This window comes from Typopeltis vanoorti, chromosome 11, assembly GCF_054136105.1.
Source record: "Typopeltis vanoorti isolate ZY-2024b chromosome 11, IOZ_Tvanoo_1.0, whole genome shotgun sequence".
Lineage (NCBI taxonomy): Eukaryota > Metazoa > Arthropoda > Arachnida > Uropygi > Thelyphonidae > Typopeltis > Typopeltis vanoorti.
This window is the reverse complement of record NC_143559.1, coordinates 30,329,929-30,350,521: the sequence shown is the minus strand read 5'-3', so window position 1 is coordinate 30,350,521 and position 20,593 is coordinate 30,329,929. Positions and strand designations below refer to the sequence as shown.

General features: G+C 37.9%; 1 protein-coding gene across 3 annotated transcripts in view; it reads left to right on the top strand.

Moving 5' to 3' along the window:
• The window catches only part of LOC150101407 (1-phosphatidylinositol 4,5-bisphosphate phosphodiesterase classes I and II-like), a 965,056-nt gene that overhangs the window by 543,523 nt on the left and 400,940 nt on the right, over window positions 1-20,593 (top strand). For all 3 annotated transcript variants that reach the window (XM_090400893.1, XM_090400892.1, XM_090400891.1), the window contains one exon: window positions 20,409-20,496. In XM_090400893.1, the coding sequence (XP_090257019.1) occupies window positions 20,409-20,496 (88 nt within the window). The remainder of the gene's footprint in view (window positions 1-20,408; window positions 20,497-20,593) is intronic.

Sequence of the window (20,593 nt, the reverse complement as noted above, 5' to 3'; positions counted from 1 at the left end):
TTTTCAATGAAAGTCTGGCTTCGGCAAAGGTGCCCAGGGAATGGAAGGAAGGTAAGATAGTGCCATTGCATAAGGGTGGTAACAGACTGGAAGTGTCTAATTATAGACCAGTCTGTGTGTCATCAGTAGTTGTTAAGATCTTGGAGAAAGTAGTGAGGGACCATATACAGCATTGTGCAGATGAGGGTAATGTTGCCTGTGAGAGTCAACATGGATTTTAAAGGGATGCTCTTGTTTTAGCAATATGCTAGCCTTTTATGATAAAGTTACAAGAGCATAGATGAGGGAAAGGCATATACTACCATTTTCCTAGACTTAGCAAAGGCATTTGACAGGGTGCCACATGATAAGCTGATATTTAAGTTGCAGCACATGGGTCTGGATGTCAGATTGGTCACCTGGATTCAGGATTGGCTGTTCAATAGGTATCAGAGAGTTGTGTATGGTGGGGCAGTTTCAAGGAAGCAGAGGGTTACAAGTGGGATCCTGCAGGGCTCAGTACTGGGACCTATATTGTTTAACCTTTATATATCAATGACATTGTCAGTGGATTGCAAGGGGATATTCAGTTGTTTGCAGATGATGCGAAGCTGGGAAGGATTATTAGTAACAGTGGAGATGTGGTAGCCCTGCAAGAGGATTTGAATAAGCTAGATAGATGGGCAAATGAATGGGAGGTGTCAGTTTAATGCAGCAAAATGTAAGGTCTTGAGGTTTGGGAAACATCGATGGGATGCTGCATACTCTATGGGAGGAGTTATACTGGAGGAAGTTGGGGAAACGAGATCAGGGGTTGATGATTGATAGAAACCTGAAGTTTAGGGGACATATTGCAAAGGTGGTGAAGGTAACACAGAGGATTGCTGCTATTATGAGAAGGACACTGACCTGCAGAGATAAGAGGGTTATCATTCCGTTGTATAAGTCTCTGATCAGACCACACTTGGATTATTGTTCTCAGATTTGTTCCCCAGGATTTGAAGGGGATAAATTAACTGTGGAAACGATACAAAGACGGATGACGAAGATGGTCTCAGAACTGTACAAGGATAGTTATGAGAATCGGCTGAGGGAATGTGGACTGCAGAGTTTGGCGGATAGAAGAAGGAGAGGTGATATGATTGAGACTTTTAAACTGTTGAGAGGTGGTTACAAGGTTGACACTGGGGAGTTCTTTCACTTGGTTGAACAGCAGGAAGGAGTGATGACAAGAGGCCATCCCTGGAAGTTACGAAAGGATACTGTGAGCAAGAGGGTGAAGAGTAGTTTCTTTGCATGGAGGGTGGTTGAGCCGTGGAATACATTGCCTGATAGAGTGGTGAGGGCGAGAACGGTCAATGAGTTTAAGGAGTGGTATGATAGACTTTGTGTTTCTTAGGGGGAATCTCCCCTCGATGAGTCTTGACAGACTTTGTGTTCTTAGGAAGGACCTCCCACGATGAGTCTTTTAACTCCATGGAGGCCTGAATAATAATAATAATAAGAGAAATAGGATATATGGTTGGCATTATCTCCAACTTAAGATGTTATGCTTATATACTGACAACAATTCTTTTTATTAAAAATCACTAATATTTTAACTGTATTTTAGTCATTATCCAAGTGAAGATTACTATGTCAGTTATTGAAGGAAGTACTGAATCCAAATAATGAAATTTCATCATTTTATAATATATATAGTATGCTTAACAGTTAACATATAGCTTCATGTTGTAAAACTCAAAAATCAGTAATCATATGGTTGAGAAGAGCAAGTAATAATGTTGATGTACATTTTATGATTCATATCCTCAATGTATATCACCAGATATTATAATAGTCTAATGCAGTATTTCATTATAAGTTTCTTATCAAGTGCTTCATCCAAATTCATCTATTATTTATCAACTTTATGATTTGATTACGTTTTTTTAATTTTTCCTAATCACCTCTAGCTGTATTAATCAACTGATCGTTTTCCTTCTTGATCTTTTTGCAATTTTATCCTTTCATTTTGTTAATAATTCATCTTCCATTTTGTTTAAATCATATCATGCCATCTTAGATTTACACTAGTTCACATTATATTATAATACACCGTGAACTAGTATCATATTATATTATAATGAGAGGTTTAGTATTAGAGGATTAGAGAGATGATTAAGTATTTATGCAGAACAGATGCTTCCCCTGAAAATTTCACAATTTTCATGACAAGTAATTCCCTACCTCTATACTATGCTATACTATGAAAGAACTTCATATATTTTTGGGTGCTTGGTTTTTTTTTTTTTTTTTTTTGTAAAGATATCCAATTTTGAAAACTGCTCTTTTAGTTGTTCATTAGCCATGAAATCCTATGGAAGGTGGTGGTGCAGAGTGCAGAGGGTGAAATTTGCTGTTCAGCTTCATGGAAAATGTGAAACATACTGTTAGTACAATATTCTTTATGATCACTCTAGATAGTTAGGTTAGCTTTTGAGGGCAGCAGGCCAGAGGTGATTACTGCTTGGAGCATGCAGTAATCACACTTTCTAATTGCATATTTATCTCTTAATGCCTATCCATATCCTCTTGTAAAAGAATGCAGAGCTAATAGCACATTTCACATTTTCCATGAAGCCAAACAACAACTTTCAGTTTATACTCTGTGTAATGTCACCTGAGCAAAGGAAGAAGCCACTTTCCATATAGGATTTCATGGCCACTCAACACCTAAAAGAGTGCAGATTTTAGAGTTACATATTTTACAAAAAATGTTGAGCATCCAAAATGTGAGGTAAGGAATTGCTCATTATGAAAATTTTAAAATTTCCAGAGGAAACAACTACTATATTCTGCATAAATAGAATACCTGAGATCATAATAAAAGGCTGAGATCAAAATAAAGAATACAGGTATACAGAATACAGATATAGCTGAAGACAGCTGTATCTTTCTGCATCCCCAGAATGAGGAGAATAAATCCATTGGAAGTTAAGCAGAAGAATACAGGATCAGTATAAAGAGCATGCCACAAATAAGAATAATCTTAGTGAATTAGGATGCTGTCAGAAAGCATAAGAAAAAATAAGATAAATAAGTAGGAAACAAAGCATTTTGGCTGTATAAAGATTGCCTCTTAGGAGATTTTCCTATATGCCTAAAAAGAAAGGTCTTTAATATATGCATTATTCCAGTATTTACATATGGAAGTGAGACATGGGCAACAATTAAAAAAAAAAAAAAAAAAAAAAAAACAGGAAGACAGGGCATGTGTGGCTCAAAGAGCTTTGTAGAGAAGAATGCTCCACATAACAAAAGGGGGATAGAATAACAAATATTAGAATTAGAAAGATGACTGGAGTAGAAGATATTGTAAAGTGTTGTTAAGCATGTAAATGGAGATGAGTTGGCTATATTGATACTGTTAGACAAAAGATGGACAAAATTAAGTACTGAGTGGATACCAAAAGAAGGAAAGATCATCAAAGAATAAGATGAAGGGATGATCTACAAAAGTTCTAACATGAGATGGTGGACATTGGCTAAAGACAGACAGAACTGGAAAGTTAAGCGGGGGGAGGCTATATCAAGCAATGGATGGAAAAAGATGAAAGATGAAAGTAACAGATGCACTAGAAAGAGGTTGTTAAATGTTCAGTGTATTATGGTATGTTTTTTTTTCCAGCCAGACCCAGTAGCTCTCTTTGGATGGGAAGAATCAAGAATTTGATTCAAACACTGCAGTGGGTTGGAAGAAATTTTGGCACCAGGTGGCAAAGGAATGTGCAAGAGAGTTGCCACTGCCTCTGATTTGGTTGTTCCACTTGAGTCTAGCACATGCATGATGTCTAATGAGTAGGAGAGCAAGAAAATTCCATTACATAAGGATTGAGCAAAGACTAATTAAATGACTTATAGACTAATATTTCTGGTATTCTCATCAAAATAGTGGTAAGGCAGGTTAGGAATTACATCCAGTGATGGTATGCTGATCCTTTGTAGGAAGCTGTATAGTTTTGTTAAAGGTAATTCTTGCTTTAGCAGTCTGTTCATGTTCTGTAACAGAATGCATCAGAACTGAATAAGTGAAGTGGATATACCAATACTTTTCAGTTTTTCCAAGGATTCCATACTCAAGGTTATTTTACAAACTGGAGAGATCAGTGTGCAAAATATATTTTTTGATGTTTATAGGAGATTAGTTGAGAAGTATCAGAAAGTTATGGAAGTGCTGGTATAAGGCAAGTAGAGTATACTACCATAGGATTCTGTTCTTTGGCTGTTGTTATCTAACTTAGATATAGTGATATCCAGTTGTTTGCTGATGATGCTAAGTTTAGTGATAATGGACATATCTGATACAGAATCTGCACAGGCAGAATTGAACACATCAATTCTATGGGCAAATGTTAATGAGTGTCAGTTTAATGTTTTTGAGCACAAGGTTAAATGGACTACATTTGGACTACTGTGTGCAGATGTTGTCATCTGTGTTAAAGAAGATGGAGAGATAGTTGAAAAGATTCAGCAGCAGATTGCCAAACTGGTAATTGGCCTACCTGCAAAAAACATGGGAATGTAATATTCAAAGTTTGCAAAGTAGATATATGGAGATATATGATAAAAACATATGTTAGTATGTGACAATTGAATCTTTAATGGAGCATGTGATATAATAGGAAACAACTGCTGAAACACATTGACTTGTAGTCTCTTCTGAAGAGAACATCCTGTTTATTGAAAATAAAACAGATGGTAAAAACATAGAACTTGGTAAACTCCTGAGAAGGGATAGTGGAGACCATTTATCCTTGGTGGAGAGTAACAAAGACATTTGTCAACAGAAAAAAAAAACATGGGTAATAATTATATTTTGAGGATCTTCAAAATTGGTGTGCCAGTGACAGCAACATAAGGAAATGAAACATATAGGTTCAAGGGTCTTGGGAATAAGCTTCTAGGAGTCAAAAATGCTATGAATTTTCTGTGGGTAGAAGCCATTCTATTGCTTAATACATTGGTGTTGTCCAGTTCTGCTTTCAGATTGAGGGTTCTTGGTGCAGACAATGAGTTCTATTCAGCAAAGTTTTGATTACGCCTCTTTTGATATTAGTAATGCGAAGAATTTTGCCATATATATGATGACTGATGAGAGTAGATTTGTGATGAACACAGCTAGTCAGTACACCAGAAGATGAGCTGGAGCAGAGGATATCTAAGAAGACTAATTTCCATTCTTTCCTCTCTTCATGGTGAAGTTGATCTGGGAGTTGGGGGGCAGGGAGAAGAAAAATGTTGATTTTTAGTTAGGAAACAGGATAGGATATCTTCAGGGTGATGCCAAATGGCCAAAACATCATGATATATCATACTCAAAAGGATAGTTGAGGAGTTATAGGGAGAAGCATATGGTATTATTCTAGATACTCCAGCTAGAAAATCCACCAAGGCAAAAGAAAGAGTTCTCTCTTTCTTCCTATGGAAGTAACTTTGATCTGCTGGTAGAGTTTATTTTTACAAATAAAATAGCCTGACTGCCTGAGTCTGTGATAAAAAAATTGATACACTGCCACATGACGAGCTGTTAAATAAATTGAAACAGATGGGATTGGATAGCAGACTTCTGAGTTGGATCAGTGACTGCCTCAGATAGGTATCAGAAAGTTGTATATGGGGTGCAGTATCCTGAAAGAGGAATGTCAATTTGTATGTTAATGATAGTGGGATGAGTTTAACTAGTGATATGCAGATGATGCAAAATTGGGGAGAGTAATGCAGAGTCAAGCAGATGTTATGGCCTTGCAGGAGGACTTGAATAGATTTGGTAAGCAACGATGGGATCCAAAGTACAGAGTCCATCAAAAAAAATGTATGCACACTTCAGCAAAAGAAAAACCTGTATAAAAATTGTAATACTAAATTTATACAGACATCAAGGGACAAACACAAGTTACCTTTGACTTTTACGATTACACAAAGTGCGCAAAGTGGTTACCATTAGCATCCAGACACTTATTATTATGGCAAACTACTGCTTGAGCAACGTGCCGAAGTATCCAGTGGGATTGCTGTGCATGCCATTTTAATTTCTTTCCAAAGGGCCACCAGTGTAGCTGGTTTTCTATGATACATTACATCCTTTAGAATGCCCCATAGGTAGAAGGGTGTTAAATCAGGAAAATGTGGGGGGAAACTCAGCTGCATCTCTTCATCCTATCCATTGTCCCTGCAAACTCTCATCATGGTAAGCTGTCATGTCTCGGTAGTAGTGTGGTGATGCACCATCTTGTTGGAAGAGAAATTGATCATTCCCATAAAATGCATGAATGACAGGTAAAATGGATATGCATAGCATGTCTAGGTACAATTGACCCTAACAATACCTTCAAAGATGAATGGTCCTATTAAATCCCTAAAGGACAATCCACACCACACATTGAGTCCCGGTATATTGACTGCCTTGTCCACATGAGCTCCTGGATTTTCTTGAGCTCAGTAAGCACAATTATGCCGATTCACTGTTCCATTAAGCTTAAATTGTGCTTCATCAGACCAAACCATCTTCCTTACAAACTCCTCATCTACCATGTGTTGAAACCACTCACAATACTGCATTCAGGATCGTCTTCATTCATTGCATGTAATAATCTTGGGATGTAAACTTTCCATTTAGTTGCTTAAAGAATGTGCTGTATGCTTGTACTGCTAAAGTCTACCACACAATGTTCTCCTGTCTCAGGTGAACATTGTGTGGTAGACTTCTGTGGCGAGCGTGTAAACTGTTTCAACACCATAGCCGAGGAAGCAGAACTTGTGCTATGCGAGTCCTCCCGGATCTTCCCTAGTGCACATCACACATGGTACCAGGGGTCTCAAACTTATCACAAATACGTGTAATTATCAGGCATGTTGGAGGTTGTGTTGCAAACTCATGCCTCCATTGTCTTTGAACTTCAACAACATTCTCAAATTTGAAATATCACTTTAAAATGGTCTTGCATTACTCGAACGACAGTCGTGCCTCAGCCATTTTGTTTGACTGTCCTACCAGTCACATGTTGATGCTAGTATTCATGTGAGTAATGACATCTTTTGAGAGAACATCATACTACACATTGCTCCCATATTTCGATCCAACTTCAAACAAAAATGACATCTGTTAAAGTTTGTATACATTTTTTTTTTTTTTTGACAGACTCTGTATATACTTGGTAGGGAAACTTTAAAGGAAATAGAGGAGATGAGAGATCTAGGAGTGATGGTAAACAAGGACCTGAAATTCATGAGCCACATTGCACAAGTTGTGAAGACGTCACATTGGATAATGGCAGTGATGCAGAGGACTCTGACATACAGAAATTAGAGGGTTATGATGCCATTTTATGAGGTCTTCATCAGACCTAATATGGATTATTGGGTACAGAATTGGTGGCTGAGTTTTCATTGATGAGGACATGATGGAAAGGGTCCAGAGGAGATTCACAAACGTGGTCAGTGGTTTTTGGAATGTGGAGTATGAGGAGAGATTGAGCGAATGTAAGTTGCAAAGCCTCGTGAATAGGAGGAAGAGGGGGGGATATGATTGAGAACATATAAACTAGTCAGGGGTTGTTATCAGGTTTACATGGAAGAGATCTTTCATAGAATGGGAGAGGGGGGGGGGTAGAACAAGAGGTTATCGTTGGCAACTTTATAAGGAGGGTGTGAGCAGAGGAGAGTGAGGTGAAGGTTCTTTACGTGGAGAGTGGTTGGTGAGTGGAATGCATTGCCTGAGTGTGTTGTGAATGTAGATACATTGAATCAGTTTAAGGCACATTTGGATGAGCATTGTGTGCAATAGTGTGTAACTTCCCATGATGAGTCTCTGGCTCCATGTAGGTCAGATGTTAATAATAACTAATGAACTAGGTTCAGCCTAGAGGCAGCATAGGTTCAGCAAAATTTGTAATGATGTCAAAAATTACCCTGATATCATTAAGCTGTAGAGATATTATTAACTTGGGTAAATGTGTTACAGTAGTTGTTTAGTAAGGGACAACTACAGGAATTAAATCCGATATAGACTTTGCGGCACAGAATGTATTATGAGATTGTAAAAATTGACCAACTTCTAACTAATTGACTGTAACTTGTTTTGAAGGAAGCATGAAATCTTCTCACATTAGTCAACTTGGAAAGGAATCATTACTTTGAGAGAATGAGTAACTGTTAAGGGAGGAGGGATTCAACTAAATGAATATATTATTATTATTATTATTAAACAAGACCTCATGGAGTCAAAGACTCATCTAGGAGGTCCTTTTATCTCACACACATCTCATCATATCGGGTCTTAAACACATTCAAACTCCTTGCAGACACCACACTCTCAGGCAAGGCATTCCAATCATTCACAACTCTGCACGAAAAAAACCTGCCTCTCACTCCCCTACTCACACCCTCTTTATACAGTTTCCAGGGATGACCTCTGGTTCTCCCCTGATCTCCCACTATTCTCTGTAGAACTTCTCCACCATTGATCCTATAGCAACCCCTTACCAACTTGTAGGTCTCTATCATATCTCCCCTCTTCCTTCTCTCCACTAGTCTCTGCAAATTACATCTTTTCAATCTTTCCTCATACTCGACATTCCAGAGGTCAGAAACTACCTTAGTCAGTCGCCTTTGGACCCTTTCCAACATCTCTTCATCCTTCTGAAAACCAGGTGACCAAATCTGGGCACAATAGTCCATGTGTGGCCTAATCAAAGCCTTATACAATGGAACAAGAATCTCCCTACTTCTACACGTCAGTGTCCTCCTCATCATTCCCAGAAGTCTTTGTGTTGTCTTCACAATTTTGGCGATGTGACCCCTAAATTTTAGATCCTTATCCACTATCACTCCCAGATCTCTTATTTCCTCTACTTCCAACAATATATTCTTACCAAGCATAAATTCTGCATCCCATCTTTGTTTTCCAAATTTTAAAACCTTACATTTTGCAACATTGAACTCACATCCCCATTTGCTTGCCCAATCAATCAATTTATTCAAGTCTTCTTGCAAGGCCACAACATCTTCACTACTCTTTATGGTTCGTCCCAACTTTGCATCATCTGCAAACAACTGAATATCTCCATCCAAATCTTCGCCAATATCATTAATATACAAGTTAAATAGTAATGGCCCTAAAACAGATTCCTGAGGCACTCCACTAGTGACTTTCCTTTTCCTGGATATTGCACCCCCATACACAACTTGTTGATACCTATCAGATAGCCAGTCTCCAATCCAATGCACTAATCTAATATCCAACCCCATCTGCTCTAGTTTGACTGTCAACTTATCATGAGGCACTCTATCAAAAGCTTTTGCGAAATCCAAGTATATTACTGTGTATCCTTCTCCTCTGTCCAAGGAAGCAGTCACTTTATTGTAATAAGTAAGTAGATTACTAAAACACGACCTCCCTTTAGCAAATCCATGCTGTCCATCAAAGATTATACCATTGTTGTCAACCCAACTCTGGATTCTAGTTCTCACAAGCTTCTCCAACAACTTAACCACAACACCCGACACACAGACAGGCCTATAGTTTGATGCTTGAGTTCGATCACCTCCTTTATGAAGTGGCACAATCTTGCCCTCCTTCCACTCCTTAGGGACTTGACCAAGTGCAAGACTCGTATTAAAAAAATATGTCAAGGCAGGTGTCAACTCTCTGGCACATTCCTTCAGAATACGCGGTGATATATTATCAAGTCCCACAGCCTTATTTACATCTAGTTTACTCAACTCCCCAAACACCTCTTGCTCACTTACAGTCAGTCTCTCCTCCCCATCATCAACTGCTCTTAATCTCTCCATGAAGTCACATTCACAAGATTGAAAGATCTTTATGAACTGCTCATTAAGTATCTCCACCACACATTCTGCAACAGCTGTCTTTATACCATTTCCTCCAATCAATGTCATCCCTCCATAATCATTCTTTCTTTTGCTGGCTACATATCGAAAGAACTCCCTAGGATTCTTTTTAGCTTCATTAGCTAACTGCTGTTCATACCTCTCTTTAGCTACTCTCACCAACCAAGTCACTCTCCTTGCCTGGTCTTTGTAGAACTCATGAAATTGGTTACTTCCACTTCTCTTATGCTGCCTCCACAATGCCCTTTTTCTCTGTATTGCATGCTTAATCTCTTTATTCATCCATCTCACACCTAACTTATTTAACCTTCTCACCCGTGGTATACATTTAGACATTGCATCCACTAAATATTTTTTGAAAATCCCCCAAGCTGCATTGATCTCTTTTCCAGCTAACTCCTCATTCCATGCTACACCTGCAAGCTGTCTCCTGAGCTCTTCATAATCACCCCCCTTGTAGTTCCACATATACCCTTTTTTCACAGGGGTCCTTGCACTGCTGGCAACCACCCAAGTAATCACCTCATGGTCACTTTCACCAATTGGTGGATGATTTGATACCTCATTGATAATTACATCCTCCGATGAGATGACCAAATCCAAGACCCTTAATCCTCTTGTGCCCTCTGTTACATACTGTCTGAGGTAGTTATCCCTCAAAAACTCAAGAAACTCATTTTCTTTACTTCCAGTTGCTATCTCTTCATTCCAGTCTATATTGCCGTAATTAAAATCACCCATAATGATCACCCTTTTCTTATTTGCTTGGCTTATTTGACTATACATTTCACTATCACCACCATCCACATTACCAGGTCTATAACAACATCCCACCAAGTATTTGATTCTATTCACCTCTATCTCACACCATACTGCCTCAAAACCACTGGCCCCATTTCCCCCTTGCATCTCTACCTTGTATGGACATAACTCTTTCTCTATCATCAATAGCACTCCCCCTCCCTTTTTACCCCTTCTATCCTCACGAAACACATCATACCTTTCCATCTCTATTCCTGTCAGGATGTCATCCTCATCTAACCATGTCTGACTTATTCCGACAATCTCTGGGTGCACAGACGCAATTAGTGCAACCATTTCATCCGCCTTGTTTCTTATACTTCTAGCATTGGTATACAAACACAACAACTCATTTCTGGATCTACAGCTAGTTCCACTGATACCACTCACTCGATGTGATCTCTCCATGCTGGACTGGGGCCATTTCCCTTTCTGCTTCTTCATTTTAGAACCCTTTGCAATTCCATCTGTTTCCTTTTGATCCCTGATCATCCCATTACTTTCCTGCCTACACATTCTCTCACCTCCTCTTGGAGCATCCACCTTTCTCACGCTGTGTATCCCTGTCCACCCTGAGCCTCCCCGTTTCCCTGCTCCTCTTGCACACCCATTCTCTCATTATCTATACTCATACCACTCACTTCCACATTCATTTCCACTCCTTCAATCTCTCCTGTCTTACTCTCCTGCTCTTCCACATCACTCCCCTCTTGATCTGATTCATTCTCTCTATTCACTTCTCTACCTTCCAGCAGCAGTCTCTCCAAGCGACTCACACCATAACCACTCAAATGCAGTCCATCGCTCCCATACAGCTCACTTCGTCCCTCAAACTCATTCCACACATTAACAAACTGTACTCCCATCTCCTCACACATTTCAGCCAGAATATCATTCATAATCCTTGCTCTCCGCCTCATTTCACCACAATCATACCTAGGCAACACACTGACCACCCTTCCTGTCACACTATTCTCCTTTATCTTTCCAAGCAGTCTCCTGACATTCATTTTGACATGCTGTTTGTTCTCTCTCAAATCATTTGTTCCAATTAATGCAATTAACTCTTTTGCTCGTTCCTGCCTCATGTTCAATGCCTCAATCACTCTACTCATTTTACCGCCTGGAAAACATACCTTGTGCATTTTATCCTCTAGCACACCTTTAATAATGGAGTCGCCATACAACGCCACTCGCTCATCTTTTGTTAACTCTTTCATGCCATCATGATTTATTTTAATAGTTTTGACCTGCATTCTCTTAATTTCATTCCGCATCCATTTCATTTCTTGCTTCATCCAATCCAATTCACCTTCTGAACCTCGCGACACATTCACTCTATCATGAAATCTTTCTAACTTTCTAACTCTCGACCCTCTCTTCTCACTTTCCCTCTCATTCATCCTTCTTTGTTTCCGTACTTTCGGTCCAACATACGTCCAACTTTCACTGTCATTCTTCTCACTTTCACTCTCACATATCTTTCTTTGTTTCCGTACTTTCAGACTAACATGTGTCCAACTTTCGCTATCATTCTTCTCACTTTTACTGTCATTCATCTTTCTTTGGTTCAGTACTTTCGTTCCAACATGCGTCCAACTTTCGCCATCAGTCATTCTTTTTTCGCTATCATTCATTCTTTCGATTTTTTTTACTTGCGGTTTCTGCACCACGCCATTTCTACTTTCATTTGTTCTCTCAATTTCGTTTCTTTCCGCCTCACTTTCGTCCCTTTTAACATCCGTTACGGTTGTCAAATCGCTTTTTTTTCTTTTTTCCTGATTTTTTAACATTTTTTCGCCTGTCTTTCTCGCCATTCTCTTTCAAACGTGCACTCACGACACAATCGGTACTAGCACTTTCTGTCATCAACTTCATATTCGCATTCATCAATTCCTCGTTCAGGTCACATTTCGCACACACCCTTCTTCCATCTGCACTAAACATCCACAAATCATTTATGTAATCGAAGGAATACATATAACAGACCTCACACTTAACGAACCTACTGAAATCCAAATTAAAATCATGGAATGACAATGCAGCCGCCATTTTTTTTCTCTGCAGGTTACTAGGTCTAATATTAACGTTTTCGTATTTAGTTTAAGCAAGAAAAAAAAACCCCACACTAATAATATCGGTAGCGTACAACGTTTACAGCCGCTCTTACTTAAACAATTACGCATATATACTTAATTATTCCTAGTAAAACTTATCTGAATCAGGAGCTCTTCAAAGCACATTCGTAGCGCTTGACCCACTAGATTGGAAGGAAGAAACGATACATGGGAGGAAAGAAATGGAATTTATGCAATTGCTAAGAAATAATTACTGTGAGGCAGCATGTGATGGAATGTAAGTAGGGTTTGAGAGTGTTGTTGTTGTTATTATTATTATTTATATAAACACCTCTTGTAGTCAAAATGCTCATTGAGGGAGACAATAGTAAGATGCATTCTAACAGAAATAATGTCTATCATACCTCATCTTAAATTGGCTCAATATTTGTGCGCCCACCGCCTTATTCTTCAAAACATTCCGCTCCCCAACTACTCTCCATGCAAAAATGTAATGCCTCACTCTCTTATGCACTACACTTTTATACAATTTCCAAGAATGACCGCTTATCTATTTCCTTCCCTCCTTTCAAGCCTTTGAAAAATATCTTGGGTATCTATATGATAAGTCCTCTTATGTCTCAATCGTATTACTCCTCCTCCATCTATTTACCAGAGTCTCTACTCTGGTAAATAGATGTAAGTAGGGTTTGAGAGTGTTGTTGTTGTTATTATTATTATTTATATAAACACCTCTTGTAGTCAAAATGCTCATTGAGGGAGACAATAGTAAGATGCATTCTAACAGAAATAATGTCTATCATACCTCATCTTAAATTGGCTCAATATTTGTGCGCCCACTGCCTTATTCTTCAAAACATTCCGCTCCCCAACTACTCTCCATGCAAAAATGTAATGCCTCACTCTCTTATGCACTACACTTTTATACAATTTCCAAGAATGACCGCTTATCTATTTCCTTCCCTCCTTTCAAGCCTTTGAAAAATATCTTGGGTATCCATATGATAAGTCCTCTTATGTCTCAATCATATTACTCCTCCTCCATCTATTTACCAGAGTCGCAAATTACATTCCCTCAATCTGTATTTATAGTTAGCATTCCATAAAACCCAATACTGCTTTTGTTAAAAACCTGTGAACTTTTTTCCAAAGCTTCCTTCTGACCTAGAAACATAGGCAATCGAATCTGTGTGCAGTAGTCCAGATATATGCTAATCAAAACCTTCTGCAGTGGAATGACCACATATCTCTACTTGTCAATGTTTTTCTTAGTATACTGGCATTTTTTGTGCTGCTTTTATCACTTTTGCAATATGTCCTTTGAACTTCAAATCTCTATCCACCAATATCTCAAGATCCTTCACCTCCAATATGAATACACAGCATTATATTTCTGAGATTCAAAACATAAAACCTTACATTTACTGCTGTTGAATTGACATCTCCACTTGTCTGTCCACATAGCCGGTCTATTCAAATTGCTCTGAAACACCAGTACATCTGCATCATTCCTAATGTTTTTTCCCCAACTTTGCATCTAGAGCTAGTAATTGCATCAGAGAATTTATCTATAACCAAATGACCACATTGCCACCAATTGGCAAAAATGATCATATGATGTTGACCTGGACGGTGGCTAAATGTGTGGAAATTCAGTTAAGAGGACCTGTATGTGGAATTACAGGCCTGGTAAGTATGACAAACTTAAGAGATTGCTCGGAGCAGTGTCATGGCATGAGAAACTGCAAGGCCTGGATGTTGATAGTACATAGGTGGTAAAGGAGTGTTGGAGGGAAGTAGTAGCAAATTATATAACTAGAGTCAGGAGAATATATCAAGTGGGAGTTAAATGGATGAATACTATCATTAAGAAGGAGCTCCAAAAGACAAAAAATCTGCAGAGGGAATTCAAGGAGAAAGGTGACCAGTAGGCAAATGAGGAGTACAGAGCACAAGCCAGAAGGCTAATCAGTCTGATAAGGAAGGCAAAATCAGAGTATAAGAGGAAATTAACAGTACAAGCCAACAGTAATCTGAAAGAGTAATTTTGGTATGCTGCAAGTAAAAGGAAGAATGTTTATGGCAGAATAATTTTAATGAATGTGATGGTAATGAGGTAACTGAATCAGATGAAATAGTCGAATTATTAACTAAACACCTCACAAGAGCATATCATCCAGGTGGAGATATTGTAGTAACAAAAGAGGCAAAGGCTTATATAGAAATAGAAGTAAATGAACTAGAAGTACATAGGATATTGTGCTATGGGATTAGATGGTATACCAGCTCAAGTATTACAAGAAGATGCTGTTGAATTGGAAGTGCCTATGACCATATTGTTTAATTTAGACTCGGCTCTAGGTTGGGGGTCCGGGGGGGGGGGGGAAGAATCTCCGAGATAGGAAGCAATTTATCGACCCATCAGCATATCAGGAGTCGTAGCCAAGGTATTGGAGATGTTGGTAAAGGAAAAATCCAGGAATTGGTTAGACAGGAATGGGACGCTATATATGGGTGGGGACCAGATTGTCTTGTGAAGGGAAGGTCATCCCTGGTAATTTAGTCACCTTTTACAGTACAGTGACTGCTGAGTTGGATAAAGGTAATGGTATATATAGTGATACTGCTGGATTTGGTGAAGACTATTGCCAGGATACTCCATGAAATCTGATAAATAAATTGCAGAAAATGGGAAATAAATAGGAAGCTGAAGTGAATAAGAAGGTGATTGATTGAAAAATACCAGACAGTAGTTTATTTTGGAATAGAGTTAAGTAGAAGACCTGTGAGTAGTGGCATGCCACAGGGCTCTGTTTTTGGGCCACCACTATTTAATTTGTACATGAATAGTATACAAAATAATCTGAGAGGAGCTATTCAGTTGTTTGCTGATGATGCAAAATTGGGTAGAGCAGTAGTAAATATGTTAAAAGTTTGCAGAACGATTTAAATAGACTGGCAGTATGGGCAAAGGAGAATGGATGCCATTTAAATGTAAGGTATAAGGTTTAATTCAAAGTGTAAGATTATGCATTTTGGGATGAAAAGATTACTAAATGTGTGCCATATTGATGGAACTATACTTCAGGAAATAGATGAAGCCAGCGATTGGAGGTGTTAATGAAAGGGAGTTGGGGCATATTGCAAAAGTGGATAAAACTGCTCATCAAATTATTTGGTTACTAAACAACAACCTGGTGAGCAGAGATCAGCAGGTTATTATAACTCTTCTCTTTATAGTACCTTGGTGAGACTCCATCTTGAATACTGTGCTATAAAGAGGGGGGGGGGGGGATGAAGAAGAGGTGGAGAGGATCCAGAGGCAAGTGACCAAGATGGAATGAATCTTTTGAGGACAGGTTGAAGATTTGTGAGTTACAGAAATTGGTTGACAGGCAGAAAAGGTTGTGATATGATTGAGAAATATAAATTACTGAAGAGTTTTTACAAGATTAATACAGAGGAAATTTTTCCGAAGAGGTCTGGTGGTAGGATACCTAGAGGCCACCCTTAGAAACAGAGTAAGAATGTAATTAGCGGGTGTGAGGACTAGATTTTTTTTACTTGGAGAGTGGTGAATGAGTGGAATAGGTTGCCAGAGTCTGTTATCGGGTACCTTGACTGTGAATGAGTTTAAAGCAAAGTATGACAGATATTTGCAAATGTAGGATAATGCTTGGCATAATGTTTAGGGCCTCCTTCGATGAGTCCTTAGACTCATCGAAGGAGGCCCTAAGGTCTAAGGACATATATATATACAATGAACCATGAAATAATAGTAATAATAGATGATACTCTCTCTCTCTCTCTCTCTTTCTAGGAAACACTGTTATAACGAATTACTAAAGATTTTTTTTAATATATATATATTTGCTGGGGTCCTTCTTTTATTTAAATATAGTTGAAGAACAGTTTCAGTCATGAGGTTCTTAGATAACTGGAGAAGACTACCAGACATCCCTCTTTGAGGAATGCAGAGAACCAACTGGGGGCTTCTGACCTAATGTTGAATCCTCACCTTTGCACAATGCTTCCTGTTGGCAGGTATCCACTGGATGTTGAATGAATATGGCTGGGCTGCCAATTTGAGACTTAGCTAACCAAATTATCTGCATTGGCTTAACCCCCTTATTGGCCATGACATGTTTACATGTCTGTAATTGTATGGATGTAAAGTGCCTATTGAAACTTAACATTTCTATACTATTAAAATAGCATTGATATGAAACATGTTAATTGATATATTTTATCCATATGGTTGTTTGGATAGTTATACCTAAAAACAAATATCTACTAATTAAAAACATCAGTTAAAGCAGCATTATTGGTGGCCTAATTATTGTAAGATATTTGCATCCAAAACAGGTGGTGAGGTTGTTATTAATTAGTGTCTAGAGTCCTGGAGTTGGGCCTTGCTGGAGATCTAAAGCCCTATTTATTTGTGACCTACTTAAAACAGAAGTTACGTGAGTTAATGTATGCTTTCCTTCTTCCTGAGATTTTTAGATCATCATTGCTGTTGAGGTTGGAGTGGTTAATTTAGAATTTGACAGATTTCTTTAAAGTCGTGTTCATACTATCTTTTGGTATAATGTAAGGAACAGGTGCTTTTCCAATCTGTTATGAGGAGAGTATCCAGGGCATTATCAGAAAGACTGAATTTATTTATTTTTTTATTTTTTCCAGATTAGAATTGTGCTCTTGTTTCACCTGTGTGGGTCAAGTTACACATCCATTCAGTTTGGTACTGGGGATGGAATGATTCTTGGAAGAGTTGAATGCATTCTTTAATTTAATTTGGATTTTAAAGTAGCATTTTGATATTGTACTAATAAATGATTTATGCAGCATTCTGTTTATTTTTTTTCCTGGTATCCCTTTAAAATAGAAATAACTAGGGCCATACTTAGGCACAGGCACACATGGCTCTAGCTGAGGACCCAAAAAATTAGGACCAATTTACGGGATCCAAAAAACAAAAGAAAAGGGGGGTCCTAGAGCAGTCTAGCACCTTGGGAAAAGCGTAAGTACGACCCTGGAAATGGCAGTGATTTAACTATAATCCATTTTCATTCATACTTGCAACCTTGTGAAGAATTTGATTGTTTGTATTTTTGCTATAGCTGTTGTATTGCTGATGACTTGGGATTCTTGCTTACTAGCTTGCTCATTTTGAAAATTATTACTGCTCTCTCTGATAATGATTAATGACACCTACTTCTTCTGTGTTGAGTGGCAAGTTTGTGTGTGTGTGTGTGTGTGTAGGCTTATGCCTACACATACCAGCTAATATATATTCAACAAAGAAACTAGTTATCATTATTAACACTCTCATAAGGTAAATAGTGACAAATATACTGCCTGGAAGTGCATTCTGGTTTTCAATTTTCAATTTCACTGATGAGTTATATAAATCGATGTCTATATAAATAAATATAAATCTATAAATCTATGTTCAGGTTTAGTTTATGTTAAATTAAATTTATTGTTCCAACATAGGAATCTTCATAATTTTATCATAATGATTGCTGATCACTGTATAATAATGAAGGAAAGGAACCTATATAGGTGACTGCAGAGAAGTTTTTTATTTTTATTTATTTATTTATTTTTATTTTAGTCTTTAGTTGGGTCTTCAAGAGGACATTTAGCTATATAAGAAACAGCTATATTTCAAATTGGGTAAAAATTGGTTGGAGGATATAACTTGCAGAAGAGGTGGTGGAGGAGAAGGAAAAAAAAAAAAAAAAGGTTCTGGCATTATATTATAAATAGCAAGAAATCTTGTTTTAACCCTTTATTCAAATGTATGCAAATAAGTTTGCACTTGAAGTATCTTCACAACTAGTCTGCTTATATGTAATATCAACTGCCTCAGTATCTCAATGTAAAGCACATTTCCTTTCAGGTGTGTTACTGAAATTACTATTATATAAAATAATTACTATCCAGACTTGGTTTGACCTTTTGTTATTATTATGAGATACCTCCGGGGAGTCCAAGGACTCATTGCAGGATGACTCTCTATTTTACTTCGGTAAATACATCTCATCTTCTCCACTGCTGCTTATTTCTCCTACTACAACACTACTACCATCAACGCCCATCATCACCAACAACAGTATGTTTTGTCTGTAAATTGCGTGTGTTCTGAAGGCTGATTTGTCTGTATGCAGGATGAAAAACTTGAGTTTCTGAGAATGAAAACCCTGCTACCTCCGTTTGAGAATGGCTAACTCACATTCAGTTGAAAAATCCTTTATTGAGTCCTCATTAGTGGGAGCCAGACCCACAAAGATACTAAGGCGAAATCAGTGCAGAAGTCCTATGTTTCTTATATACAAGTTGTATACAGGAAAAGTTTGCACAATGTATCTTTACATTTAGTCTACTTGGGTAAAGGATTAAAAAGAATATAATTTCTTGTCATTTAAAAAATAGAACATGTTTTACTCATTGGTAAAACTTTCTACAACTATCTCTTATCTGGAGTATTTAATAATATGGTGATAGGCCATTTTATCAATAATATTTTTCCAGTAAGAATTGGATAGACTTTGGATATTACATTATGGGGAGTTCTTTCGCTTGGTTGAACAGCAGGAGGGAGTGATGACAAGAGGCCATCCCTGGAAGTTATGAAAGGAAACTGTGAGAAAGAGGGTGAGGAGTGGTTTCTTTGCATGGAGGGTGGTTGAACCATGGAATGCATTGCCTGATGGAGTGGTGAGAGTGAGAACGGTCAATGAGGTCAAGGAGTGGTATGATAGACTTTGTGTTTCTTAGGGGGGGGACCTCCCCTCGATGAGTCTTGATAGACTTTGTGTTTCTTAGGGGGGACCTCCCATGATGAGTCTTTTGACTCCATGGAGGCCTGAATAATAATAATAATAATGTTCATTCTGTGCTGCTGTGTCAAAATTGGGTACCATAATGGTTAATGAAGTAGAGATGTAGTAGAGAGCTTGCAAGACAATGTAAACAGGCTGTTTCATTGTTTTATTATTTTTTATTTTTTTAAAATTTTTTAATGGTTTTATTTCATTGTCAAAAGGTAATGGATGCCAGTTTTAAGTGCATTTTGGGATGAAACAATTGCAAGCTTTGCACTATATTAATGGAACTGTACTCCAGAATATTGATGAATCTAGGGATTTGGAGTTGCTGGTGGACAGGAATTTGAAGATCAGAGAGCATATTGCAAAGGTGGCCAAGGTAGTGATTACACAGTATTACCTAGTTATTAAAGACACTAACAAGCAGAGATAAAGAAGGTAAAGGGAATTTAATAGGATTGATGCAGAGGAAACTTTGATTCAGCACTTGGCTGCATGGACAGAATTCCATGCAGGGATTCTGTCCATGCAGCCAAGTGGTTAGCAATATGCTTAGCAAGGTGAGAGGACTAGATCTTTTTACTTTGGGTATGGTGAATGAGTGGAATGGATTTGGATTTTCTAGAATCTAGTTTGAGTGCTTTATATGCGATTGCTTTCAAGTAGAGGCATGAGAGATATCATGTGGATATTGGGGTCTCCTACAAAGTGTTTGGATTCCATGGAGGTTCCAATGCAGTAGTAATAGTAATAATAATAATAATAATAAAATTTTAATTATTGTAAATTCATATTTGGTTTTATTTCATTATCTTTTTAGCTTAAACCCGGACAATTACTGCCTTCTCCTAAACAGCTTATGAAAAAAATAATAATAAAAAATAAGAAGAAAAAGTATTATCCCAGAGGTAAGATTCCAGTTATTTAATAATAATTGATCAATTTATAAAGATTGGCATTAATCTTATCTCTCTTGCTTTTCAGTTATTGTGTGGTGCAGAGAGA